Here is a 25666-nt window from a genome sequence, read left to right on the forward strand (position 1 = left end):
GGAGCTCAACCATTCAATGGAGCAAGGCCGGAAGAGAAGGAGAGCGAGGGAGGGCGGATTACTTAGCCAATACCCTCTCGAATTGCTGCACTGCTTCGCTACATCCTCGCAACTTCAGGGGCACTGCTTACAATGGTTTCCGATGGGACATTGACTTTTAAAAACTTACAGTAGGATGGTGTTGCAGGATTTTCTGTCACCTTTCGGGTTCATCCCTTTCCTCGTTTCTGATTATGTTGGTCTGTGTCCAAAATGGCACCCTATTCCCTAATCTGTTTAAAAGTAGTGCACTACATAGGGAATAGGGATCCATTTCTGGAAGAAGCTTTGATTTCTCCTGAAAGCTTTCCTCTGTATCTGATATCTGTTCTGTTTGAGTTTTATTACAAACCCACTAGACCGTGTTTGAAGGGGATCAGTCTGAAACGTTGGTGTGTGTTACACTTCCTGGAAGGCATAACCATATTTCTTCCACGGAACACTTGTTGGCCAATGTATGGAAATTCCACTGCAAGAAATGGAATTCAAACATGAACTATGCGGTGACGCTTGTGGGTGGTGGTTAGTGATCGTGTGTACTATTTTCCCTTTCTATTTCTCATGAATTCACACAGAGAACATTCTGTCCACACTAGGTAGGCCAATCGTGTGATATGGTCCTGACACTTTCCGAGCCCTGATCACTCTGCGGGCGATAGTTAATTGGACCCTCTGTAACACGTCTTCCAGGTCCTGGGCTTTTGATCATGGATGAGCTGCTTGCAGTAACCTGCCAGTTGAAAGTCCAGGAGAAGCCACTGCTGTGGAGCCCTGCTTCAATTCAAATCGTCAGTGTGAAGAGAACGAGCTCCAAAGTCGCCGCTGCATTATGTGGAGTACCTCCAACAGGCCCTGCACTGTTCAAGGTCTCTGTTAGCGACACAACTGCCGAGCGGAATAACAGAGTCTTGACTAAGTAAAAGAAGTGAACATGATCAAAAACCGTACGGAGAAGGTCATCTGACCGATTCCACAGACAAAACCCAATTAACCTGATTGTTATTCATAAAAAAAAATGGGGGAAAAATGAAATAAGGTCCAAAACCTTAACGGTACTGAACAGAATAATTCACATTGTACTTTTCAGCTGGATTCAAGCAACTATAGTGGATGTGTAACCAGACCAGCTCAGTACATCTTGGTCTGTTCGGCTTGGTTCAATTCACTAGCGTGAAAAGCCATCTAGGCTCACAATAATACTGTTGCGTGACTATGTCCATATGTTCTGCCCACACAGAAAAAGAAGACCTGTTCTCAGACCTACTGTATGTGATCACTGACATGTGTGCTCTGTACTCCTACCATGAGAAGTGCTTAAGTTAGAGAGTCTCTCATCACTGAGACCCACTCCAGTATGTGTGTGTGTGTGTGTGTGTGTGTACTGCAGAATGTATGTCCGTGTAAAATGCGTATGCGAGAGTGTGAGTGTGTGTGTGTTTGGCATGCGCGTGTGTGTTGCATATGTGTGCATTTGCGAGCGCGTTAGTGTGTGTGTGTGTGTGTCAGGTAAGCAGGCAGCATAAGGATGCAGGTCAGGGGGTCCAGACACAACGGCAGTGAGTAGGGTATGAGTCACAGGCTAGCAGAAGGAGGTGACAGGTGCAAGATGGTGCTCTTCTCATAGGCAGACATAATGTCACCCCATCGAGACAAAGCATGTGGCTAATGACAAAATAACCGTAACCAGCCCCATGGTGGCCATGGGGCATTCACAAGTGTCTGATGGAATCAAAGGAAGGATGGCCATCGTTGTGAAACTGTGCTAAGCACGCAGTGCAATGGAAGCCATTCTGTGTCAGTGACGAGAAGAGGTTAGGTTATTGGCCGGCCAGGGCTCGCAGTCTCTTGCGATTGCATGTTGACAGGCTGCTTCCCAACAGTCTCAATTTGTTTACTTTCCTTGCCTCCTTTCCTACATAACCTCTAATCTGTCCTTTCACCAGTCAGCTGTCTTGACCTTTAGACTAAGTCTGACGAAAAAAGGAGACAAGGTGAGGAATCTATCTGAGACTATTGGGACACACAGTTAGCAGGAAGGTGTGCAGTGGGGAATTGGGGGAGGGCTCAATTCCATTTTTATTTCAGTCAAATTCAGATGATGAATTGAAAGTCCAAGGGTCCAAGATGTTTGGACTCTTGAATTTTTTATTTCGATTCCTGTCCAGAGTTGACTGAATTTAAATGGAATACACTTGGAAAGTGTAAACACAACTGGAGACACCTCATTACCACGATTTTGAAAGCATTATGGTAGCTAGTGAAAGAGTGTAGGAGCAGTTGCTAACTAACTGTAAATAACTTTAGCTAGCTAACTAACTAACTTGGCTAACTGTGGGGTGAAACTATTCACTTATTCACGGTTAGCTACAGCAATGCTCTTCGCTAGCAAACATAACGCTGCCTTTGGCTAGCTAGCTAACAAACTTGGCAAACTGTGGGGAGAAACAATGAACTTATTCACAGTTAGTTAGCTACCACACTGCTCTTTAATAGCAAACATAATGCTGCATTTAGCTAGGTAGCTAACTAACTTGACTAGCTGTGGGGCAAAACAATTAACTTATTCACAGATAGTCAGCTACCACACTGCTCTTTGCTAGAAAACACAAAGCTGCCTCCAAAACTAGCAAGCGGTCTCTACTAACATTTGGATGTTTGGAACGTGTGGTCTTTCCAAGCATATTGAGATCAACCCTGGTGAGGACTCAGTCAGACTGTAGGCAGCAAAGGGGTGAGGCCAGAGTGAGGGGAGGAATAGAGGTCACTGAATCGAGCATAGACCTGCGTCAATGGGCGAGATGGCAGAGCAAGAAGAGGCAGTGGAAGAGGAAGAAGAGCCATGGGCGGAGGTGGCCGTTCCAGCAGCCAATGGTGAGCTTCCGTGGTGAGCACACACACACACACACACACACACACACACACACACACACACACACACACACACACACACACACACACACACACACACACACACACACACACACACACACACACACACACACACACACACACAGGAAGTTGAGAGATAGACCAATGTGTTATTTGAATGGACAGAAGGAAGGATACCCCTCAGGGGCTAAGCAGGTAAATAGTATTAATTCAGGCAGGTTGCTTCATTCTCTTTCATATGCATGAATTCCCCATAGGAGTGCTAAACGTGGGCCGCTGGCTGGTCGGTGCCGAACCACATATTCCCCTGGCGGTAGAGTGGTTCAATAACTGTTGCGCCATTCACTTTTCCATGCTGTATCCCTCTCATCTATCTCCCCATCTCATATTCTAAAATAATACCTGTCAATAGAAACTTCAAAATACCCTAAAAATAATTGTTTAGTCCGACACACACAAATACACACACCACCCCACACCTACCCCTGCCTCTTGCCGTTGAAAGGCGTCAAGTTCCTCAAAGATAAGGCATGGAGCTCTTTAAAAGAGATTCTTCGACACAGTCGACTATTATGCTCTGGTCCAAAATAGTTCACTATATAGGGAAAAGGGTATCATTTGGAACGCAGACTAAGTCGGTGTATCCAGACTACGGATGTGACAAATGGAAACACTTTCTTTAAACTGCCGGTTTTCTGTTAAAACTATAAGAAAGAAATCAGACAACTCCATGTGAATTCACAATATAGATGGTCTACATCATGCTTCCCACAAAGAAAGAGAGATATTTTTTATAACTTATGCTGCTTTTGCTTTTCATGACAGTGGCGTGTGTAGCTTGCTGTTGTTGTCGTCCAATCACAAGTCATAAAACTGGCACTAGGCCACAGTCATAGAGCTAGAGCCTCAAGTTATTCGGAGATATCTAAACTAATCAATGGAAGATGGATTTAAAATGACAGAACAAAAAGTCAAATGAGAAGGACCGGCGTAAAAACAGGTAGGCTGCTACTTAATAATCTGAATGGAGTTGTTATTTACTGTAGGAAGGGGAGAAAGCGCACAGTTAACAAAGTAGCTAAAGTTACTTTTTTTTGAAAACTAATGTAGGTATTTGTTACATTTTTACTTTTCCCTTCATGATGATGATCGGGACCTAATCCAGCCTATCCAAAATCCCCCCGACCCCCCCACCCTTTTTAATGACTAAATTAGAAAGTACAAAGTGATAGCCTGTTAAATATACGCTGGTTATGAATCATCTAAAGCGTTCTGGGGGAAGGAGCAGGCGTAAGGTCATTTGTGGCGCGCCTCATCTGGCTCATAATTGAATTAAACTGGCCTCAGGGGGCTTGCTAACCTGCACGCTAATCCCAAGGTCATTACTTCCTGTTAACATTGTAGCCCTGTGTGTTCTTAGCTTGTGTTCCAAATAGCACCCAATTCCCTATATAGTGCACTACTTTTGACCAGGGCCCATAGGCTATGGTCAAAAGTAGTGCACTATATATATAATACCAGTCAAAAGTTTGGACACATCTACTCATTCCAGGGTTTTTCTTTATTTTTACAATTTTCTACATTGTAGAATAATAGTGAAGACATCAAAACTATGAAATAACACATATGGAATCATGTAGTAACCAGAAAAGTATATTTTATATTTGAGATTCTTCAAAGTAACCACCCTTTGCCTTGATGACAGCTTTGCACACTCTTGGCATTCTCTCAATCAGCTTCATGAGGAAGTCACCTGGAATTCATTTTAATTAAGAGGTGTGCCTTGATAAAAGTTAATTTGTGGAATTTCTTTCCTTCTTAATGCGTTTGAGCCAATCAGTTGTGTTGTGACAAGGTAGGGGTGGTATACAGAAGATAGCACTATTTGGTAAAAGACCAAGTCCATATTATGGCAAGAACAGCTCAAATAAGCAAAGAGAAACGACAGTCCATCATTACTTTAAGACATGAAGGTCAGTCAATGCAGACCATTTCAAGAACTTTGAAAGTTTCTTCAAGTGCAGTCGCAAAAACCATCAAGCGCTATGATGAAACTGGCTCTCATGAGGACCGCCACAGGAAAGGAAGACCTAGAGTTACCTCTGCTGCAGAGAATAAGTTCATTAGAGTTAACTGCACCTCATACTGCAGCCCAAATAAAAGCTTCACAGAGTTCAAGTAACAGACACATCCCAACATCAACTTTTCAGAGGAGACTGAGTGAATCAGGCCTTCATGGTTGAATTGCTTCAAAGAAACCACTACTAAAGGAAACAAATAAGAAGAAGAGACCTGCTTGGGCCAAGAAACACGAGCAATGGACATTAGACCGATGGAAATCTCTCCTTGGTCTGATGAGTCAAAATGTTAGATTTCTGATTCCAAAAGCTGTGTCTTTGTGAGACGCAGAGTAGGTGAACGGATAATATCCGCATGTGTGGTTCTCGCTGTGAAGCATGGAGGAGGAGGTGTCATGCTGTGGGGGTGCTTTGCTGGTGACACTGTCAGTGATGTATTTAGAATTCAACGCACACTTAACCAGCATGGCTACCACAGCATTCTGCAGCGATATGCCATCCCATCTGGTTTGCGCTTAGTGGGACTATCATTTGTTTTTCAACAGGAGAATGACCCAACACACCTCCAGGCTGTGTAAGGGCTATTTGACCAAGAAGTAGAGTGATGGAGTGCTGCATCAGATGACCTGGCCTCCACAATCACCCAACATCAACCCAATTGAGCTGGTTTGGAATGAGTTGGACTGCAGAGTGAAGGAAAAGCAGCCTGCTCAGCATATGTGGGAACTCTTTCAAGACTGTTGTAAAAACATTCCATGTGAAGCTGGTTGAGAGAATGCCAAGCTGTCATCAAGGCAAAGGGTGGCTACTTTGAAGAATCTAAAATCTAAAATATATCTTGATGTATTTGACACTTTTTTGGTTACTACATGATTCCATATGTGTTATTTCAAAGTTTTGATATCTTCACTATTATTTTACAATGTAGAACATAGTAGAAATAAAGAAAAATGAGTAAGGGTGTCCAAACTTTTGACTGGTATTGTAGGTGATAGAGTGCCATTTGGGACGCATCTTAAAAGTTTACACGTTCAAAACCAATCCCCCACCAAGTCTTATGAGGATCGACATTAAAAATAGAAGAGTTATAGAAGGGGTATAGAGGCTGGGGTCAGTTGTTGGTCAGGTGAGATTCCTGTGAAGAATCGTAGTTAGGGCGGAATGGGGATTTTTCGGGGTACAAAGGTTCGGAAATAACTTTGTGAGCTGCCAGCATCGAAAGTTTCAAATGAAAACCGTACTTTTTTAGGGATTAGGAAGGGTAGACGTGTTGGGGGTTTAAGTAGTAATATTAAAGCTTGGCAGGGGGGGGGCAACAAAGTTAGGCAGGGAAGTGGGGGGTACCACCTAGCCCAGGTATTGTTAGGAAAAACACTGAGAGAGAAAATATAAACACATACCACTTGGTTCAGGTGCTAGATAGAGAAGGAAAATGAATGAAAAAAATAATGATGTAGTGGTGTGGTGCACAACACTTGCGTAACATTCTGATCCCTACTAGAATTTTCATCAGGTCTGAGATTCGAAACATTGCAATACCCAATGGGAATCATAACGTTGTCCAAGTCTTGTGTGTTCTCTCACTAACAACTCCATATTGGGAGTTGGAGTAAAGAATTCCTTCATTTCACAGGTTTTTTCAGAAATCCCGTTTGAAGGCTTCCCAGAATCAGGAGGGGAATTAGCATAGAGACCTCCAACCAGGAATTCTGTAAAACCTGGGAACTGGGAAAGTTTCTACCTCCAACCAGGATTTCGGGAAAAACCCAGGAACGTTTCTACCTCCAACCAAGATTTTTTGAAAAGCGTACAGAATTTTACAACTCAAGATGGAAGCATATCAGTTGCAAAAATGATTTGTTTCATCAGTAGAAAACAAAGGAAGAATGGACGTTGATCCTCACCTAGTGTCGTCCCATTCGGGGCTGAGGCCGGTGAGCGAGCCCCGGGACTCGGAGACAAATTTGTAGACAACGAGGAGGCAGTCTCTGCACAGCTGCACCAGCCTCTGGCAGCACTGGAGCTCCTGCTGCGACACCACCTCGCTGCTCTTACTGAAGATGGTCTCCCACGACGAGCTGCGCCACAGAACACACAGGCACAAAGACATAAGAGGGGATAAAACAAATGCTGTACATTTAACCCCCTTTCTCACACTGGCCGTTCCCCCCCGACTGTGAGGCGCTCAGAACTGTGAGAGAACTGAGGGGTCGGGGCGTTTTAATGTCTCTCCTCTCCCTCTCAATTCTTTGGGTTTTTGAACGGTTTAGAGACAGTTTTTTCTTCTTTCTCTTTCAAAGCCCTTTTCAAATTCCGACCGCAATAGTCGCGGCGGCGTTTGATTGTCGAAGTTGCTCAGATGAAATATCAAACGAGGGGTCTCGTGGATCTCGAGTGTACGTTTACACCGCCTGGTCTTAGCGAGTAGCGAGGTGGGCTCCAACGCTGCATGACGCCGGGCCCCCCTGCAGCGTTTATCCTGTGGCTACGGCGGCCCACGTCCTCCGGAGCGCGCTCCCTAATTAGACGCAAGCAGCATGTGGTGCCTGAGCCGCATCTGCTGGCTAATCCACCCGGAGACTCGGACTCTCATCAAGTGAAATAAAGCCACTCACTGACTCGAACAAGGCTACAGTACGGCGCACTCGGTCATTGACAATCAATTACCAGCTGTGGCAGTTGCGGGGCAGCTATACAAAAACCCACGTAGCCCCCCACGACGAGCGCTGCTAACTGCTTACAAAAAGAATATGGAGAGGGAGGAAAAGGTTGAACCTTTATCAGCAACGAGATGAGAAGCTGGCTGCACCACAGCTGGCTCTTGAAGATGATATAATATAATGTATGTGTGTGCGTGTCTGTAGATATGTGAATAGGAGTGTGTGTGTTTCTATAAGGATGCAGTGAGATGAGTCACTATGTAGAAAGCCACTTACAGTCGGCACAAAAATGGCACACAAAAAAAAGTCGGGAGAGACATCAAAGGACCTTTCTACAAACAGAAGTGAGTGAGGAAAGAAGAGTACGGGACCTACTTTAGCCCTTCCTTCCTTCCTTCCTTCCTTTCTTTCTGACACATAAAAAGCCCCGATGATAAGAAAACAAGATCTGTGGCCACATTATGCAGACTGAGAAATGTGTCTCGACTCTGATAGACACGTGTTGCTTTCATCCCTGTAGCTCTTTTCAGGATGAGAGGGACTGTCTGTCTACCCTGTCTGTCTATACGGTCTGCCTGTCTGTCTGTCCGGATGTCTGCCAGTCTGTCTGTCTGCCATCTCCACAGCAGTGCATGGCTGGGCCTGTCAATAAGTGCACCAGCTGTCATTCAAATATGCATCGGGCAGAATGTGGAGCCTAACAAATGCTGATATCATCATGTATGTAGCATGGATTTCAGTTGTTACATACTTGATTGCTACATACTTCCTGGACATTTGTTACTGAAATATGCACTTAACAAGGCAGAAAAAGACACGCACAATCCCAAATCGATCCATAGTTCCTACCCTCTATGCACTTGGGGTGATCTGAGAGAATTGGAAAGGTGTAAGAACAATGGTGAAAATTCCACTTAGTCTATCAGAGGACGAGGGCAAGGTGGAAGTATTACCATATTGTTAATACTCTCATATCTTTGCAGGCGCGTAGGGGATAGTGGGTGGAGGTCGATATGGGATTGAGCACTACAGTGTACCAAGTATTGAAGAGAAATCAGGTATTGAGAGAGAGAGTGACAGACAGAGACAGAAAGAGAATGAGAGAGAGAGATTGATTCAGAGAGACAACAAGAGAGAGAAAGAGACCTACCCAGTGTTGGAGAACAAGTTCCACAGGCCCTGTCCGTGGCTCCAGAGCAGTCGGTTAAAGACGCGGTTGAAAAGGCGATACAAATGTAAACTGTCCACGTCCGGCTCCCTCCAAAGCCGCTGCAGCACCGAGCGTACGTTGGTACGGACGATGTCCAGAACCTTCATCAGACGTTAAAGAAACAGACGGAAAAAAAGGGAAAGTGATAGGAAGAGAAAAAACGTTAGTACGTACGATGTCAAGAAACTTCATCAAACATTTTTTTTTTTAAACGCACAAGATAGAGGGAGGGAGAGAAACAAAATCTAAATAAATCAAGGTTTCAACAGACGCCAGAGGGACAGCATGAAAGACCACCGCAACACAATAATTAATTAAGAGTGTGCTTCCAAAGCAACACACTACTGTTATTCGTCATACTTCAATTACTTCTTCTTATTATTATCATTATTCCCACCGCTACTCCTCCTGCAGCTTTTATGTGAAACATACCATTTAACTGTATAATGTGCAGAGAGGTCTAACTTGAGTTGCTGACATATGATTTTTATAGTCATCATACTTTTAAAAAATGATAATCACTTAAAAATGCTAATTTTAACACGGAGGTCTTGGGTGAACAAAATATTACATTTTTGAAACATTGCTATTGATACACCTTTTACGATACAGAACACTCCAAATTACAAACCCTGCAAAAATCATCATCAGAGGAGGAGGTATAATAGTTAACTTTTTGTCATTCCAAAAACTCCCATTAGTTAACATGGTGGTTCAAAACTAAACATAATTGCCTAGCAACTCAGGAACCCGTTTTATATGAACAAGTAACTCCTTTTATAAGCTGAAGTACGCAAATATTGTCAAAATAACACTTGTAAATTCAATACTTGATGTTTCCTATAGTCCTACTAATGCTTTTTTTTACTGATAAAATAAGCCGTTTATAGGGCTGCCAACTTTTGAAGAGAGCTCGGGATGAGATTTGCTGTGAATTTCAGTGGCACAACTCTTAGACATTGCACTGTTTTCAAGCTCATTTCCTGCAATTCTATGTATTTTGACATGGCTTAGGCCTATGACCAGGGTGAATTGTATTGTAATAAAAACCACAGGTCAGGTGTATTCAGGATGTTTTGAACATGAAATAAACACTCATAATTCGACGACATTCTTACTTTGACTTTTTGGGGGATGAAATTTAAAGTATGCTAATTAAAAAAAATATATATATATATATATATTTTTTTTTATTACAAAATCCTGCTTGCTCTCCAGGAGGGTTGGCCACCCCTGATCTATGTTTCCCAAGTGCTGGGTGTTTTTCAAAATCACCCAACCTTCAAGAAAAATCGAATGAATATCAAAATTCAGCTGGTTTATGCCTACTAGTTGAAGATCATTGCCATAGTCTTACTCGACATAGACAAATATGAAGCGTTTCTGAGTTGTGACCCACCATACAATCTCTGCCTAGCATGTGCACAATACTAAAATGTCAAAAATTATATTTGATTCCTGGAGCATTTAATATCCAATGCTTATTTGTATTCAAAACTGTCCATGATTGGCTGCAAAAATACATAGCCTCATATAATTCATTTTCAAAGACAGAACTAGGCACATCAGATTTCAAATATGTGATTACACTGTAGTGTAATCAGTAGTGTTCTCGCTGACAAGAGCAGTACTTTTGTGTTTTAGCCCAATGTAAAGAATGAGAATTGTTCCACTGATCAGACTAAAATACATATAAAATACAGTGCCTTGCAAAAGTATTCATCCCCCTTGGCGTTTTTCCTATTTTGTTGCATTACAACCTGTAATTTAAATGGATTTTTATTTGGATTTCATGTACTGGACAAACACAAAATAGTCCAAATTGGTGAAGTGAAAAAAATTCCTTGTTAAAAAAATAAAATACAAAAATGAAAACTGGTGCATGCATATGTATTCACCCCCTTCGCTATGAAGCCCCTAAATAAGATCTGTAAATAGAAAACATCTCATGAAGACAAGATTACGTAAACGTGCCACTACACCCTAACCAAATTTTTTTTTTTATCAAACTTACACTTTGGGTTCACAATCTATTTGACCAAATGATCAGGTCACCATACCAAACTTCCCTGCTAAAACATACTGTATTCTGCCTTTTCTTTGTCACAGCCTAAATGCCAATCACCAAACGAGGGGACTAATGCAAGTGTGGATGAAATCGACTTTAGTACATGCTGTCAAAAGGCTGCATTCTGCAATAGGGACGGGAGTAACAGCAACATTGTACACAAAACAGTGTCACTGTGCTACTCCTTTTACACTTTTATAAACTGAGCAGAGAACGTTCTCTCTCTCCATTCATCTCCACTCTAATCTTGAGGAGCATTTGTTTAAAACATGCATCTAATCTCCTTGATACCTTACATAAATAGACCAATAATACTGTATGCTTCAATGTGCTGCGGTTCACCGCGCTGTGGCAAGACAGGGCAATGATAGGTTCCGCTCATAATGTTAAATTACAGGCGCAGATGCTCCAATTTCAAAACAAATTGGAGCACAGTTGAAAGTTAACGAGCTGACTAATCAGAAAAAATAAAAGCAGTACTTTTCAATGCGTGAGATAAGAAGTGGATTGGCCGTGAGACACGCATTTGACCCTCTTCTCACGCTCTCACGGCCAAAAATGTAGCTAGCTAGCTAGTTAGCTCGCTAGCAAGTTTCTTAAGCCTCTAGTTAGCGAGCTAGCTCTGTCTTTTAAGAAATCTACTGACCACTACTGAACCGCAAAACTACTGACCACAACAACACAACTACTCACCATAACTACTGACCACAACCACAACTACTGAGCACACATCTACAGACCACAACCCCACAACTACTGACCACAACCACACAACTGCTGACCACATTATACAATTTCACTTAAAAACACTTTCTCATCTGTAAATGCCTGTATTATTACTGTAGGACTACTTAGGGTCACTGGCAATCGCGGATCATATTCAACGTAAAAAGTCCAATCCCAAAATATTTTTTTAACAAGGGGTATGGGAATATGTTCACTGTGTAGATAATGGGTAGACACTCATCTCAGAAAACCAATAGAGTTGAGTTGTTTCCCCCTGTAGAATTGCCAACATCGTGGGATCAACAGTTAGAGTTGTTTCCCACTGTAGAATTGCCAACATTGTGAGATCAAAATCATCAACAGAGGCGCGAGATAAAAAGTGGTCGCTAAGGGGCGAAAAATACTTCTGGAAAACTACACCATTTTGTAGTCTAAGCCTTTGGGACGAGCCTGGGGTTTAATGGAAGTCATCAAACTACAGCCTATACATGTAGGATATCTTGTTGTTACATTTGATGTCAATTCAATAATTGGAAAGCAATATTTATAATCGATTAGGGCGTATAGGCTATCCTATAACTATAAAACGAGCAGTTTTCCACTGCCATAACACTTTCAGCCAGCTGAGCAAGCAAACAAAGTTTCTACTGAAACTTACTTTTCTAGTTTTAACCTGCGGTTTCTAGTTTACTGGGAGTGTTCTTTCTTAGCTGGCAGGTGTGGCTGTGTATACTTGGAAGCCGATGCACACGCAACACACAGACACAAATGCATGCAAAAAGAAGCACGTAACACGCACGCGCGCACACACACACACACACAGAAATCAGGCGGAGTGTGTAGGTAGGCAGTATCTGATGAAGGCTGATAGAGAAGTACAGGGACCAGAGATTGCAGGCGGTCAATGAGGGATCCCTCATCCCTCCTTTCCATTCTCTTTCATTTCAGAGCAATGTAATTGCTATTGCTGTGGAGCCTTTGATTTCTTGTCTTATTACTGATGGCCATGATGTGTGTGTGTGTGTGTGTGTTCCCGTGTGTGCTGGCATATGTGTGTGTGTCGATATAGGAGAATGTGCGTTTCTAAAGGCACAGATGCTCTATGAATGGGCTAGCGTAGGGTATAGAGCAAAACGCTGTCTCTATTTGACTGCTACCTCCACCATCACTAGGCAGCCTCCAATGCTAATCAGATAGCAGAGTGCTAGGATAGCTACAGGCCCAGCCAATGTATGGTGTTCATTAGAAAGGACCAGGGACAAGAGAGTCTGTAGCATTACATTCCAGCACATTCCACCACCACAGCCCACATATGAGATCAACAGCATTCATGTCATGTCAGATGCGACTTTGTTTTTGTTTACTGCTCGTTATTCCTCGCTACGTCTAGCTAAGGCTGTCAACGACGGTGATGCAAGGCATAGCCACTTGCTCCCTCCCCCTCAGTCATCATTCACTCCCCTGAACAGATCTGATCCTCCTAGTTTCCACCATATTGCTTTCACCTAACCAGATCTGTCGAGGGGACTGAATGGCGAGGCCAGAAGGGAGGAGCACGTTTTTGGAATGAAATGCATGGAATGAAATGTTTTTGATAGCATTCACTAATAAATCTGCACACATCCAGAAACGCTGGTATACTGAATTACCAAATGTCTCAATTTGACAATAAAGACAAGCATTAAAGGTATAATCTGCAATATTTACAGCTGTTCAATGACAATTTAAATAAATGATATACTGTATACCCATATACTGTAGGTTATAAAAGAGTGGGTACATTTCATTATCTTTCATTATCATTTCATCATCTTCATTATGAATCAAGAGCCACTATCCAAATCAGGATAGTGGCTTTGATGACACTCACCTTCCTTTGTTTGGTGGAATCCAACTTCACCAGCCAGTAAGAGGCCACTTTGGGTTTGTGGTACTTCCAGTTGTCTAGTATCTGAGAGAGAAAAGCACAGAATAAAATCAACAATCTGCAACAATAACTCAACAATAACTGTATTATTCACCAGTTGGGACATTGTGCAAAGAGGAGTAGCCTTTGAACAAAAACTTAGACCCCCGCGCAGCATTTTGCAAAGAAAGGAGACAAAAATTAAAATGATCTCCTTTTCCTATATGTGTGTGTGTGTGATTTTCTCTCTTTCTCTAGCTTTCTCTCTCTCACTCATCCCCCCGTTCTCAGCAATCAGCTCATGGAAGCAAAAAACAATTTCTCTCCCATTTCTATTCTCCCTCTCCATCTCATCCCTCATGTTCAGCAATCAGCCCATGGAACCGGCGGGGTATTGTTACTCAAGTATTCAAACAGTTCGGGGTCTGCATTTGCGTTGTGCCTTGGAGACTAAATCAATGTCTTGCGGTAGAGACGCCGGGAACCGCGAACAAGGCCGGCTGCAACCGAATAGGCCTTTTCATCCAAGACGCACGACCCAAAACTATATTCTATAGACCCGGCCGCCTCAGACCACCGCACCTTTTCACAGTCTATGGCCGTCTGTCAATCTGTGGAGTCTGGTGTTAGGACGGTTATAATTGACCTGCATTTTTTTTTATTTTATTCTTTTATGGTGTGACTGTGAATGTGTCCAGTGAAGAAAGGCCTTAACCCCTTACACTCGTCGAAATTGGCCTATATGGATAGGGCCAAATTGAAATGTTTCGAACAGAAGAACTATAAAAACCATATGATTGACCATGGTAGCAAATGAAAGAGAAAACTTTACAATGGGGAAATTATCAGACCAAAGATGAGGACACAACAGTTCACCTGACACAAGACTAAATGCAAACATTACACTGTTGATTTTATGTGCATTTTCACAGCATTTGTCAATAACAAAATCTGAAAATACTCTTGATACATTCAGTAACATTAGAATAATATTCATTGACATTTTTTGAAAGATTGTATACACACGTTGGCAATAGAATAAGCTTTTAATTTATGCCCACCTGATCCAGATTCTTCCTGGAACCAAGAGGGTTCTATCTGGAACCAAAAAAGACTCTTCAAAGGGTTCTCCTATGGGGAGATCCGAAGAAAACTTTTAGGTTCTAGATAGCATTTTTTTTTTTCTAAGACTGTAGCATGGAGTCATGTTTGCATTCAAGTGCGTGTTCTGGCGCAAATTATCTGCACAATGTGACAAACGTAGGCTCATTCTGTTCAGGAGAACCTGGGGTATAATGCGTGTCATCCTTCTAACTGTGGATCAACCATAACGATCGTGAATGTTGATACTGTAAATGACATGAGTTTTGAAATATGGAAATGTGAAGTGCACATTTGAACTCATGGGTGTGTGGTTTTCTTGCATGACATCAAAGCGAGTATTTTTTAAATAATATTATCCTCAACATCTTATCTTTCAAAACACATCGACTCCTCTAAGTGTATAGCATCTCCTTCACTCAGACAACAACAAATGCGCAAAAGTAGCTCAATTAGCGGGAGGGATGGAGCATCTTTGTGTCACGCGTGGTGCTCAGGTTTATAACGGCTCTCAGTCAAAACCCATACAGCGCTGTGAAGCAGAGAACCTGAGCTCTGATGTCATGTAAAAGCATGTTACTGTACAGCCACCGCGTTCCAATTTAGGCGCTTATCAATGATAAAATCTGCCATGTTCAACCCGTAGACGGGATGACGGGCTGTGAGGGGAAAGTGTTAAACTGAAACTGAGCTGAACCTATATGAAATCAAACGGACACCTAATTTACATTAACACGTACACACTTTATGTATTCTCTATTACGACGCTAACCTTGCTATTTTACCAATCGCTATGTTTTAAATGCAGTGGGTAAGAGAATAGGGTGCCATTTGGGACACAACGATTCCACATGATTGCTGTGGTTATGAATAATACTTGGCTCATGATTTGTAACAGGTATCAAAATGACTTTGAAAATAACATCAATCACAAAACCATCTCAAATTGTCATTTTCGCAACTTGAAACCACGTTTAAAGTAAAAATAGCAAGCCCCCGCGCTTTACTGTGTGACTCAGTAGGTAGGAGCAAGTTGCTTGCAACGTTTTGAATATAGTCAACTATGAATATAACATTTTTTTTAAGGTGCAATATAATATTTCCTGGTTGCTAAAATTCTAATAGTTTGCCTAATTTTATTTTATGTGACAAACAAGCAAGTGTAGAGAATCATTGTACCATCTAAACTGCTGTGAAATATATTTTTTAATAACCAAAAATATTGTATTTTCAGCTGTTTGAAGCTGGTGTAAAAAACTGAAAGTAAAAGACAAAAACTAAACTTAAGCACGGGAAGCATAGAAATAACGCACATTGAACAGATCTATGGCTTCTTAGACTTGGTTTCAATGCGAATGACAGACCTATACCTCACATTTCTATGCGAATTTGGTCGGGTCGCCCAAAAAGTGACATATTGCAGCTTAAAGTTCACAGTCAACCACGGTGGCTCACTATTTTTACACTGTCATCTCACGAGTGAGGTAACGAGTCAGCCAGGTGCGGCTGCTCATCTGCGCACCTGTTAAGAGTTTATTAGCGGAACAGCTGGAACTGCAATTGTGTCACACGACCTCGACACCGATGTAGCGGAGGTGATCCGTCCAGGGGGAAAGAGGCATTGACAAATACACATGCGCTGAGGGGAATACAGTGAGGCTTTCTGCTGCCCATGTTTTGGCCATGGGGGAGTTTTCAAAGACAATAGGCAGTCAGGAGGCCATTGTGGAGGGGCTGGGAGGTCAGGAATAGTCCCATACTCTATGGTTGGCTCTGGTCATTGTCTCTCTTTGGAGATATATATACTTTCACACACACCTCATCCAGAACGGCCTCGGCCTCCTCCTCAGTCTTCCCCGGGAAGCGGATCCTCATGGCGCTGAGAGCGGCCAGGCTCTGTCTTGTCAGCTCTGTCTCCTGGTCTTTACTCCTCAGGATCAGCACGGGATCACCCTGCACACACACATGTTCAAAACACATACATAAGCCAAACAAATGAACAAAACAAATAAATACAGGCCCGACAGACACACATATAGGTTCAAACCACACACGACACCACACACACACTTCACACACACACACACCACACACAGCACACACACACACACACACACACACACACACACACACACACACACACACACACACACACACACACACACACACACACACACACACACACACACACACAGCAAGGGTCAGTACACACAAAGCGATACAGAGAGGAGAGAAAAGAACATGAATGGGGTTGAAATGCTTTTCATCATGGGTTTCAGCTGAGATCTCAGAGAGCAGAGAGCTAGAGAGAGAGAGATGGGGTAGAAAGAGAGACGAGAGAGACAGAAAAAGAAAGAGGGAAAGAGAGACAGAGAGACAGAGAAAGACAGAGCGAGAGAAGACAGTGTGGCCATGGTAATTGGAGAGCACTCCAGCTCATCAGAGTCCATATCGCTGAGGCCTCCAGGAACAGACTGAGACTGGGCATATAGAGAGAATGGGCATAATGTGTGTGTGTGTCGAGAGAGGCCAGACACAGAGCTACATTGGGTTAGGGGGACAGCTATCTGTACAGGCTTTGAGCCGCACAGCACAGGGCCTCATCCAAAGAAGGGCCATCCACAAAATGTGGAGATAGTTTTAGCAACTTGAAAGGTTTCGTCAGGCACTATATGGTATGGTAATGGTAGCCTACTGTATGCTCCCAAGGGAGGGGGAGAAAGAGCAGGAGACAGAGAGTGTAGAAAGTGTGATTGTAGAAAGTGTAATGATAAGTGCGTGTGTGTGTGTGTGTGTGTGTGTGTGTGTTTGTAACTCACCATGTTAGCGTGGATGGTACCTAGACTACTGCTGTGCGGCACCCTGTGGGTGGAGCCGCTGCGGCTGAGCGAATGAGAGCGCAGAGAAGCGGAGCTTGGCCTAACGAGGGCCGTCGCCGCAGGAACGGAGGGCCTGGCCAGCGAGGCTCGCGTCTCATTGGTGGGTGACTGGGCGGCCAGGGAGGATATAGAACGCGGGCAGGAGATGGAGCGTCTGATTGGCCCAGAGAGGGTCGGAGAGGAGGAGGCAGAGAGGCCGGCCTTGACCGGCTTCATCAGAGGTTTCCAGTGAACCCGTCCTGAGAGAGAGGGATGAAGAAAAGGAGAAGGAAAAAAGATTACACGAAACGAAGGAATAAAGTGGTGACCTAAATAACTTAGTCCAAAGAGGGGGAACTCTCTCACTTCTCTCGCTCTCTCTCTTTTTCTCCCCCTCTCGTCTGTCCTCTCATGCTCTGCTTTTCATACTGTCCACTTTCATTCCATCGTAGGAAATGAAGTGTGGCATTCGAAGTCCCATTCCGGGACCCGACGTGGTGGCCTATTGAATGTGGCTTTCATTAATCACTAAAGCATGTGTTTCTGTGGCTGTGGGCCGGCTGCTCTCTTCCCTCCTCAGGCCCGGATTAGAGAGCAGGGCAGCGGGCCCATCCAGCCCAGTCACAGCCACAGAACCTCCCCAGGACCACGGAGCTTGAACCACCTCCAGCAGCACGTCCAGCCAGCCCAGTGTGTGTGTGTAAGCCTGGAGATGAAGGTTTGTGTGCATGTGTGTGCGTCTGCTCGTATATGTGTGTGTCTGGACATGAGACAGTGTGTGTGTGTGTGTGCGTGTGCGTGTGTGTGTGTGTGTGTGTGTGTGTGTGTGTGTGTGTGTGTTGCTGCTGCACCGGCGAACCTTGAGCACGGAACTTGCCAAATCGGCCACATTATAGGGCTTAGCTGAGGCCGCCCCCAGATGGGCGCTTATGGAGTCGGTAGGCGGAGGCAAAGTCACTCCAGCGAAGAGCAGCCCCTCAAATCCAGCCAAATCACTTCTTTGTCCTTCATTCTAGACCTAGGCTGTGTACAAAATGGCCCCATATTTCCTATGTAGTGCTCTACTTTTGACCAGGGCCCATTGGACTCTGGTCAAAAGTAGTGCACTATATATGGAATAGGGTGCCATTTGGGATATAGCCCTAATGGAAAATATAATGCTCGAGCAGAAAACCACCCAATATTTCACAATGCAACACACAAATAGATTTCTGTGTGTTTTCGCTACCTGGACTGGGACTTTGAAACTTGGTGGAAAAGACACATTACCTTATAAAAACTGTAGGAATGTCCAACTTATCAATCTTTCCCTCTAGTTTCCCGAAGAGCACATTTCAGGCCAATTTGCTGAAAGAGTTTTCAAGGTAAGCCACAAGCCTCTCTATCTCCCTCATTACATGCACACACCACCACTACACCACACACACACACACACACACACCACACAACACAACACACACAACACACACACACACACACACACACACACACACACACACACACACACACACACACACACACACACACACACACACACACACACACACACACACACGACGACAACTAGTAGAATGAAAAGCCTTCCCATAGAGCCATCATCAGACGATGACCCTAATTAAAAAATATGGATTTAGCCTGTTTCATGTATTAATTAGGTAAACAAATGCATTGTGCAGATTTACATCACTAATTTAGCTAGACCGGGACCTGGCCGACACCACCAAAACCCAACACTGCAGTATATCTAGGAACTTGGCATGCTGGAGAGAAAGAGCGAGAGAGAGCGAGAGAGAGAGAGAGTGTGTATGTGTGTGTGAGGGTAACATAGAGCAATCATGTGTCTAATGCCTATGAGTATTTGCACACGTGTATTAGAGAGAAAAGGTGCGTACGTGTGTGCGTGTACGTGCATGGGCACCTACCTACTTACCAACCTCCCTGCCTGTCTGCGTGTATAGGACAGCCTAAGTGTGTGCCTGCATGCGTGCACGTGTGTGACACAAGTTTGTTTTAGTAATCATTGGACCCTTGTAGTCATCTGGAAGGCATCATGGCCAGAGAGAGCCCTCTCATAAAACAGCCTTCTCCCCAATATACCAGGACTACATCCCAAATGGAACCCTATTCCCTATATAAACTTAGTGCACTACTTTTGACCAGGGCCCATAGGGCTCTGGTCAAAAGTAGTGCACTCTACAGAGAATATGGGAAGCAGTCCAAGAAAGGAGGAAATGGAGAGAATGTCTGTGAAATGCCCTTCTTATAGAAGAGGCCTCTGATTGCTAATAAAGACATTCCCAGACCCCCTCCTCCATTTTACGAGGGTGTGTGTGTGTGAAGGGGGAAGGAGTGTGTGTATGTGTTTCTGTGCGTGTCTCTGTCTGTGTCTCTGTGCGTGTACGCCTGTGCATTTGTGTGTTTCTGTGCGTGTCTCGGGTCTCTGTCTGTGTCTCTGTGCGTGTACGCCTGTGCATTTGTGTGTTTCGGTGCGTGTATGGGGTTGCTCTCCTCCTCTCCTCCTCACCTGAGCGCTCCGGCGACGACTTATACTTGTTCTCTCCCAGGTCGTAAGAGACACTCTTTTTCTCCCTTGTCTTCCCTCCTTCCCTCTCATCCTCCCTGTCATCCTCCTCTTCAGGGCCCTCCTCGGAGCTGCTGTTGTTGACGCTGCTGCCGCTGGCGTCTCCTCCGTCGCCTCCATACTCCCTTTGTCTCCTGCCGCACGGCGTCTGGGCGCTCTCAGGCATGGAGGACAGGGGCTGACACACACACACACACACAAAAGGAGAAACACACAGACAGAGAGACACGGACACACAGTGAGAGAGAAGATTATGTCAGCACCCACAGACACACCCTTCAACCCTAGCCAATTACCGTCCGTCACTGTGAGAAGCAGAGGTGACACCACGGGCCCGTACGTGTGTGTGTGTGTCAGTGTGAGTGTTCATGTGTCTACAAATACGCGTGTGCATCGGTGTGTATATGTGTCAGTGTATGACTATGTGTGTAAGTGTATGACTGTGTGTGTATCTGGTGTGTATGTGGTGTGTGTCTGTCTGTGTACTATATGTATGCGTGTTTGTGCATGCATGCATATGTGTGTCTGTCTATGTGTACTGATGTACAAACTTAATTTGAGCCAGTTTGCTACAGCAGGAAAATAATCCTGCAGCAACAGGAAATGTGAATTATTAGGTGGATTATAATTAATGGACATTTTTTGTTGGGGTTAATACATTTTTCGTTAGGGCAAATCAAGTCTGCCATTTTAAAGTGGAAATGACAAACTTAATTGGCCTTTTTAAACCATGAATACACTAATATTTTGCATTTCCTGCCGTGCAGGAAAATTCTCTGCAAAAAAAAGAGTGATCAAATTAAGATCCTGTACGTGCATCTGTGCTCGTCTGCGCACGCACATGTGAGCGTGTTCCACACGCCATTAATGTGTACACACCCAATGAGCCGCGTGTGTGTGTTGTCTCTGTAGCTGTGATTAAAGCGACGGTGGAGAGAGACATATTAATTAAATCCAAGCGGCCACTCAAATCCTCCTTCTTGGCCTTTGTAGCATGAATTTATCATTTCCCCCCCTCACCACCAGACACAAAAAAAGTTAATTAAATTGAATGTCTATTTCACACCATGGAAGGAACACATTGTTAGCATTAATAAAGCATTCACATCTGTTATTCATCAGCTAATTTAGCAAGCGCTTCTCGCGTACAAAATGTATGTGCAGGATGTGATCCTAGGCATGAGCTTATATACAATCACCGGAGGGGGGAACACAGTGGCGAGAGTGAGAGAGGGGGAAGAAAGAGAGAAAGGGAGAGACAAAAAATAGCAGAGGATAGAACGAGAGGGACAGAAAAAAGAGAAAGGGGAGAAAAGAAAACCATCTCTCTCTATCACCTTCTCTCTCTCTCCCCCTTCTATCAACCCTTTCTGCACTGCTTAAGTATGAATCCACGGTATTTAAATTGCTTCATTTCAACCCCTCTCTCCTTCTCTCCTTCTTTTTTCCAGATGGCCCGTAATACAGCCCCTGGGAGTGTGTCGATCCATCAGAGCACTCAGAGGAGGGCCAGCAGGCCAGTCAGTCCACGTCAGCCCGCACTTGGCATGGTCCAAAGCGACAGGCACAAATTAATTTCGACAAAAGCAATTGTGTCTGAACGAGTCGTTATCCTCGCGGAAAGGGCCCTAATACAGTAGAAAACTGTCCCATTGAATCGCTGCGCACACTTGGTGACTTACGTCCCAAGTGGCACCTTTTTCCCTGTGTAGTATTTTTGGTAAAGAATAGTGCACTATGTAGAGAAAGAGGGTGCCATTTGGGACGCAGCCCGTCGTGCGTTTCCCCCACTTCAGTGAGGGATGGGTTTAGATGTAGGGTTGTGGAGAGAAAGATGGAGAAAGGGAGATAGGGGAAAGGCGATGGGGAGAGTAATGTGCTGTCATGGGGGATGGGGGATTGGGGGGGATTGAGGCATGTGGGGTAACGGACTGAGAGAGAGGGAGAGGGGAAGTGAGGGAGAGGGAGAGCTGACAGGTCTTCCCTTAGGGGATTGGTTGTACCAGGGCCTATCTTGCTTTGACTCTCCATCTCCATTACGTGCTTTTTCTGGATCACTTTCTCTCTCTCTCTGATACCTTAAGGCAGGGGTTCCTGACCTAGGGGGCGCCAACGTTTTGCAAATACAATTTGCGATTGTTTCGACAGATCTAAAAACAACGCCAATATCTTCAATGTTTGCTAGAAGCAAGAGGTGAAATGCCATAGGAAGACATGACTGATGCACGTTGGAATATATTTGGCTTGTCTCTATGACATTCAGAAGCTGAGCTACAGCCTTCTAAAGTCGAAGAGTCAAAGAAAATGGACTTTGCTTGGGAAGTAATCTTATACCATGTGTGACTCCGTTGCTATCAATTGATCTATTCACGTTCTGTAAAAGACTATGTATAATTAAATTGAGGGTTCATATAAATGATCATAATAAAAACATATTTGGTAGGAGAATAACATTTGGAGAAATCGGGTCTGGACTTTATTTTCCTCACAATTATTATTATTACTAAAAAGCCTACCTAAAAGGCGTCATGAGTTGCAGGATGTATAATTGCAGGAAATGAGCTTCAAAACAACATTTTCCTAGGTCCCTCGAATTAAAACAAAATCGAGCTAGTGGTGTATTTAATATAGGCTATCTCAATAAACAATCATTTCAAAAAAAGAGGGGGGGATGACATTTTTCAAATGTGAAAAAGGGAAACCAGCGCTAAAAAGGTTGGAAATGCCTGCCTTAAGGCATCAGCCTTTCTATACATCTGCTTCTCTGCCTTTTTTCCTCCTTCCCTTTCTCTCAGACGTTCTCCCGCTCTCTTTCTGTGTGTTCCCTTAGGGCATCTGCCCCCTCTCTCTACCTCCCTTCCTTCCTTCATTCATTCCTCGCTTTCAAACCTCCCTCCTCCACCTCATACTCTCCTCTCTCTCATTCTTCCATCTCTCTTTTTTCTCTGTTAATAATGATAATACATGGATTTTTACAGAGCACTTTTCATGGACCCAGAGATGTTTGGGTCCATGAAAAGATCTCTTCCTCCCTCCCTCCCCCTCTATCTCACCTTGGGTCCTCTCTGCCGTGACGATTTCCCCAGCAGCTTCTCGTCGTCCAGCTCACACTGCTCCAGCAGGTCCAAGATGTCCTCCTCCTTGCACACACACAGAATACAGTCGGTTAGTACATGATAAACCATGAATAAATAGATTCAACGGAGATGTAAATCATTCGTTCACGTCAATGGGAGACTTAACCAGAAGTTTGAGTACGAGTGCAGATCTAGAGTCAGTACAACAGCCTATGGTACCGTAAAACACGGTACCGTCAACCAAGTACCAAATGATGAATTCTATCAATTACACATTTAATCAATCAATCAATCGACAACCACTAATAAGGGTTGTAAAGCTTCTGTTGCTACTCCCGACCTGCAAGCGGACGTGAAAACTCAGGTGTTCCACTTCCATAATGGCTCAGTACCATTGCATAGCTAGACCATGGAAGACCTGGCAGAACATGTGTGGCTCTTTGGGCTGACTCTTTATTGATGTATGGGGCTGCGTCCCAAATGGCACCCGATGCCCTATAAATAGTGCACTACGTAGGGAATAGGGTGCCATCTGGAACGCGGACATGATCAAATCTGGAAACTTTATGTTCCCCGTGGCCCCAAAAACGCCGGGCCCCTTCTCCTTTTTGGCCGCGGCTGAATTAGAGAGAGAGGGTGATTAATGTTGCTTTGCTGTCGCGCACGGCACCCTCCCATTGTCTCTCAAATACAGATTAAACGTGACTGTGGTCTCTCAGATTAGCAATCAAGTAGCTTTAGGCTGCTCAAATGTCAAATGCGGGGACAAAAGTGTGTGTGTGTGTGTGTGTCTGTGTGTGTGTGTGTGTTTGTGTGCCAGGGTCATAAGGCCAAAGCTGTGTTGGCATTTGGTTGAATCCCTGATCATGAACCAACCAACCAGCGCAGCCAGCCTCTCGCTCTGCAGGAGGTTAGCTCATATAGACTCAAAGCCACATGTACATATGGCAGATCCCTCCAAATCCCTTTGCCGTGCTCCCTCCCTCCCTCCCTCCCTCCCTCCCTCCCTCCCTCCCTCGCTCCAGCTCTCGTTCCCTCTCTCCTTCCATTCCAGGCTATTGCTAACTCTCTGTTTGTCTATCTGTCTCACCCTCCCTCCTCCTAAAACTCCCTCTGTCGCTCTCTCTCTCTTCCTCCCTCGGTCTCCCTTTCTCCTACTCTCAAACACACTCGCTCCCCTTTTGCTAACTCCCTACCGGTCCAAACCCCCCAAGTATCAACCATACCACTTTACCGCTTTCTCTCGTCTCTCTCTCATACTCCTCCTTGTCTACCCACTCGCTCTCTCTCTCCCTTTCTTTATCCCTTTCTCGCAGTATAGAAACCAAACACCACCACTCCATCTGAAATGCATCATGAATAAAACTCCTCAGAAAGCATTGTGTGCATCCCAAATGGCACCCTATTCCCTACATAAAGCACAGCTTTCGACCAGAGCTCTATGGGCCCTTGTCAAAAGCACTGCGCTATTGGCAATAGGGTGCCATTTGGGATTGCAGTCCGTCTCTCCCCCAATGCCAGAGCATCCCTGCGATTTCCTTATGAACAATTATTTTCCCGATGAACGTACCCTCGCGCCACAAACCGCAGCAACACGGCACCATCACAGGCACCTTCAAATACATTGAGATCTTTGAGAAACCGCTTCAAATTAACACTGTGACGATTCACAGAGAAGAGGAGCTAAGGAATAACAGTGAACGCCCGAGACTGAGGAGAAGGGGAAAGGCCAGAGCCAGACAAAGCACCTGGAAACAAAGATGGAGGTTGTACGGGTTCGTCCTGCTTTTTAACAAATGCTATGATCAGCGGTCAATGGACGCTTTTCAAGGACAAGGTGACAAAACACGGATCGAGGAGACACTCTCTCTCTCTGTATGTATTTTTCTCTCTTCTTTTTTTTTGCAGAGAGCATCTAAATAGAGGTGAGGGGCAAGAGAGAGATGGAGAGAGAGAGAGAGATAGAGAAGGCGAGTGAAAAAGAGAGAGAGGTAAAGAGAGTAGAGTGTGTGTGTGTGCTGTTCAGTCTCAGGTACATACCTTCATTCGTTTCAGAGGATTATTCATTTCCTTTTGAAGTGAGGCCGCACGGCCGGCGAGGAAGGTCTGAAAGGCAGCTGAGAGGAGGCTTTCATACTTCTCCAGGAGAAGCTTGTCATCTGGGGGGTAAATACGTCTGTGGGAGGAGAGAGAGGGAACAAAAACAATGACATAACATTAATTGAAATGAACAGTAACACCCGAGGAAAGTCAACCGGTACCTTTTTCTATTGACGTTTTTTTAGTGTAAGTTTAAGGTCCCTCCCACTGGGCACAGACGTCAGTTCAACGTACAGATTTGATTTACATTTGGTTGAGTTGTCAACTAATGTGAATTCAATGTAAAATCAACATTCAATGACATATTGAATTTAAGTTAAAAGTTGGGCGGGAAAAAAAGACTAAACTCTCTTACATTGATCACTTATTTCAA

The 25666-nt window shown here is 44.2% G+C and overlaps 1 protein-coding gene across 3 annotated transcripts in view; it reads right to left on the reverse strand.

The window, feature by feature from the left end:
• Positions 1-25666, reverse strand: part of ttll7 (tubulin tyrosine ligase-like family, member 7) — a 125424-nt gene that overhangs the window by 9284 nt on the left and 90474 nt on the right. For 2 of the 3 annotated variants that reach the window (XM_024004537.3, XM_024004538.3), the window contains 8 exons: positions 25234-25369; positions 23170-23256; positions 20060-20294; positions 17497-17795; positions 16496-16630; positions 13541-13621; positions 8817-8977; positions 6911-7084 (listed from right to left, as the gene is read on the reverse strand). In XM_024004537.3, coding sequence (XP_023860305.1) covers positions 6911-7084; positions 8817-8977; positions 13541-13621; positions 16496-16630; positions 17497-17795; positions 20060-20294; positions 23170-23256; positions 25234-25369 — 1308 coding nt within the window. Of the gene's footprint in view, positions 1-6906; positions 7085-8816; positions 8978-13540; positions 13622-16495; positions 16631-17496; positions 17796-20059; positions 20295-23169; positions 23257-25233; positions 25370-25666 lie in introns of those variants that run through there. The other variant, XM_024004539.1, reaches the window with a different exon arrangement.

Source organism: Salvelinus sp. IW2-2015, linkage group LG16 (genome assembly GCF_002910315.2).
Source record: "Salvelinus sp. IW2-2015 linkage group LG16, ASM291031v2, whole genome shotgun sequence".
Lineage (NCBI taxonomy): Eukaryota > Metazoa > Chordata > Actinopteri > Salmoniformes > Salmonidae > Salvelinus > Salvelinus sp. IW2-2015.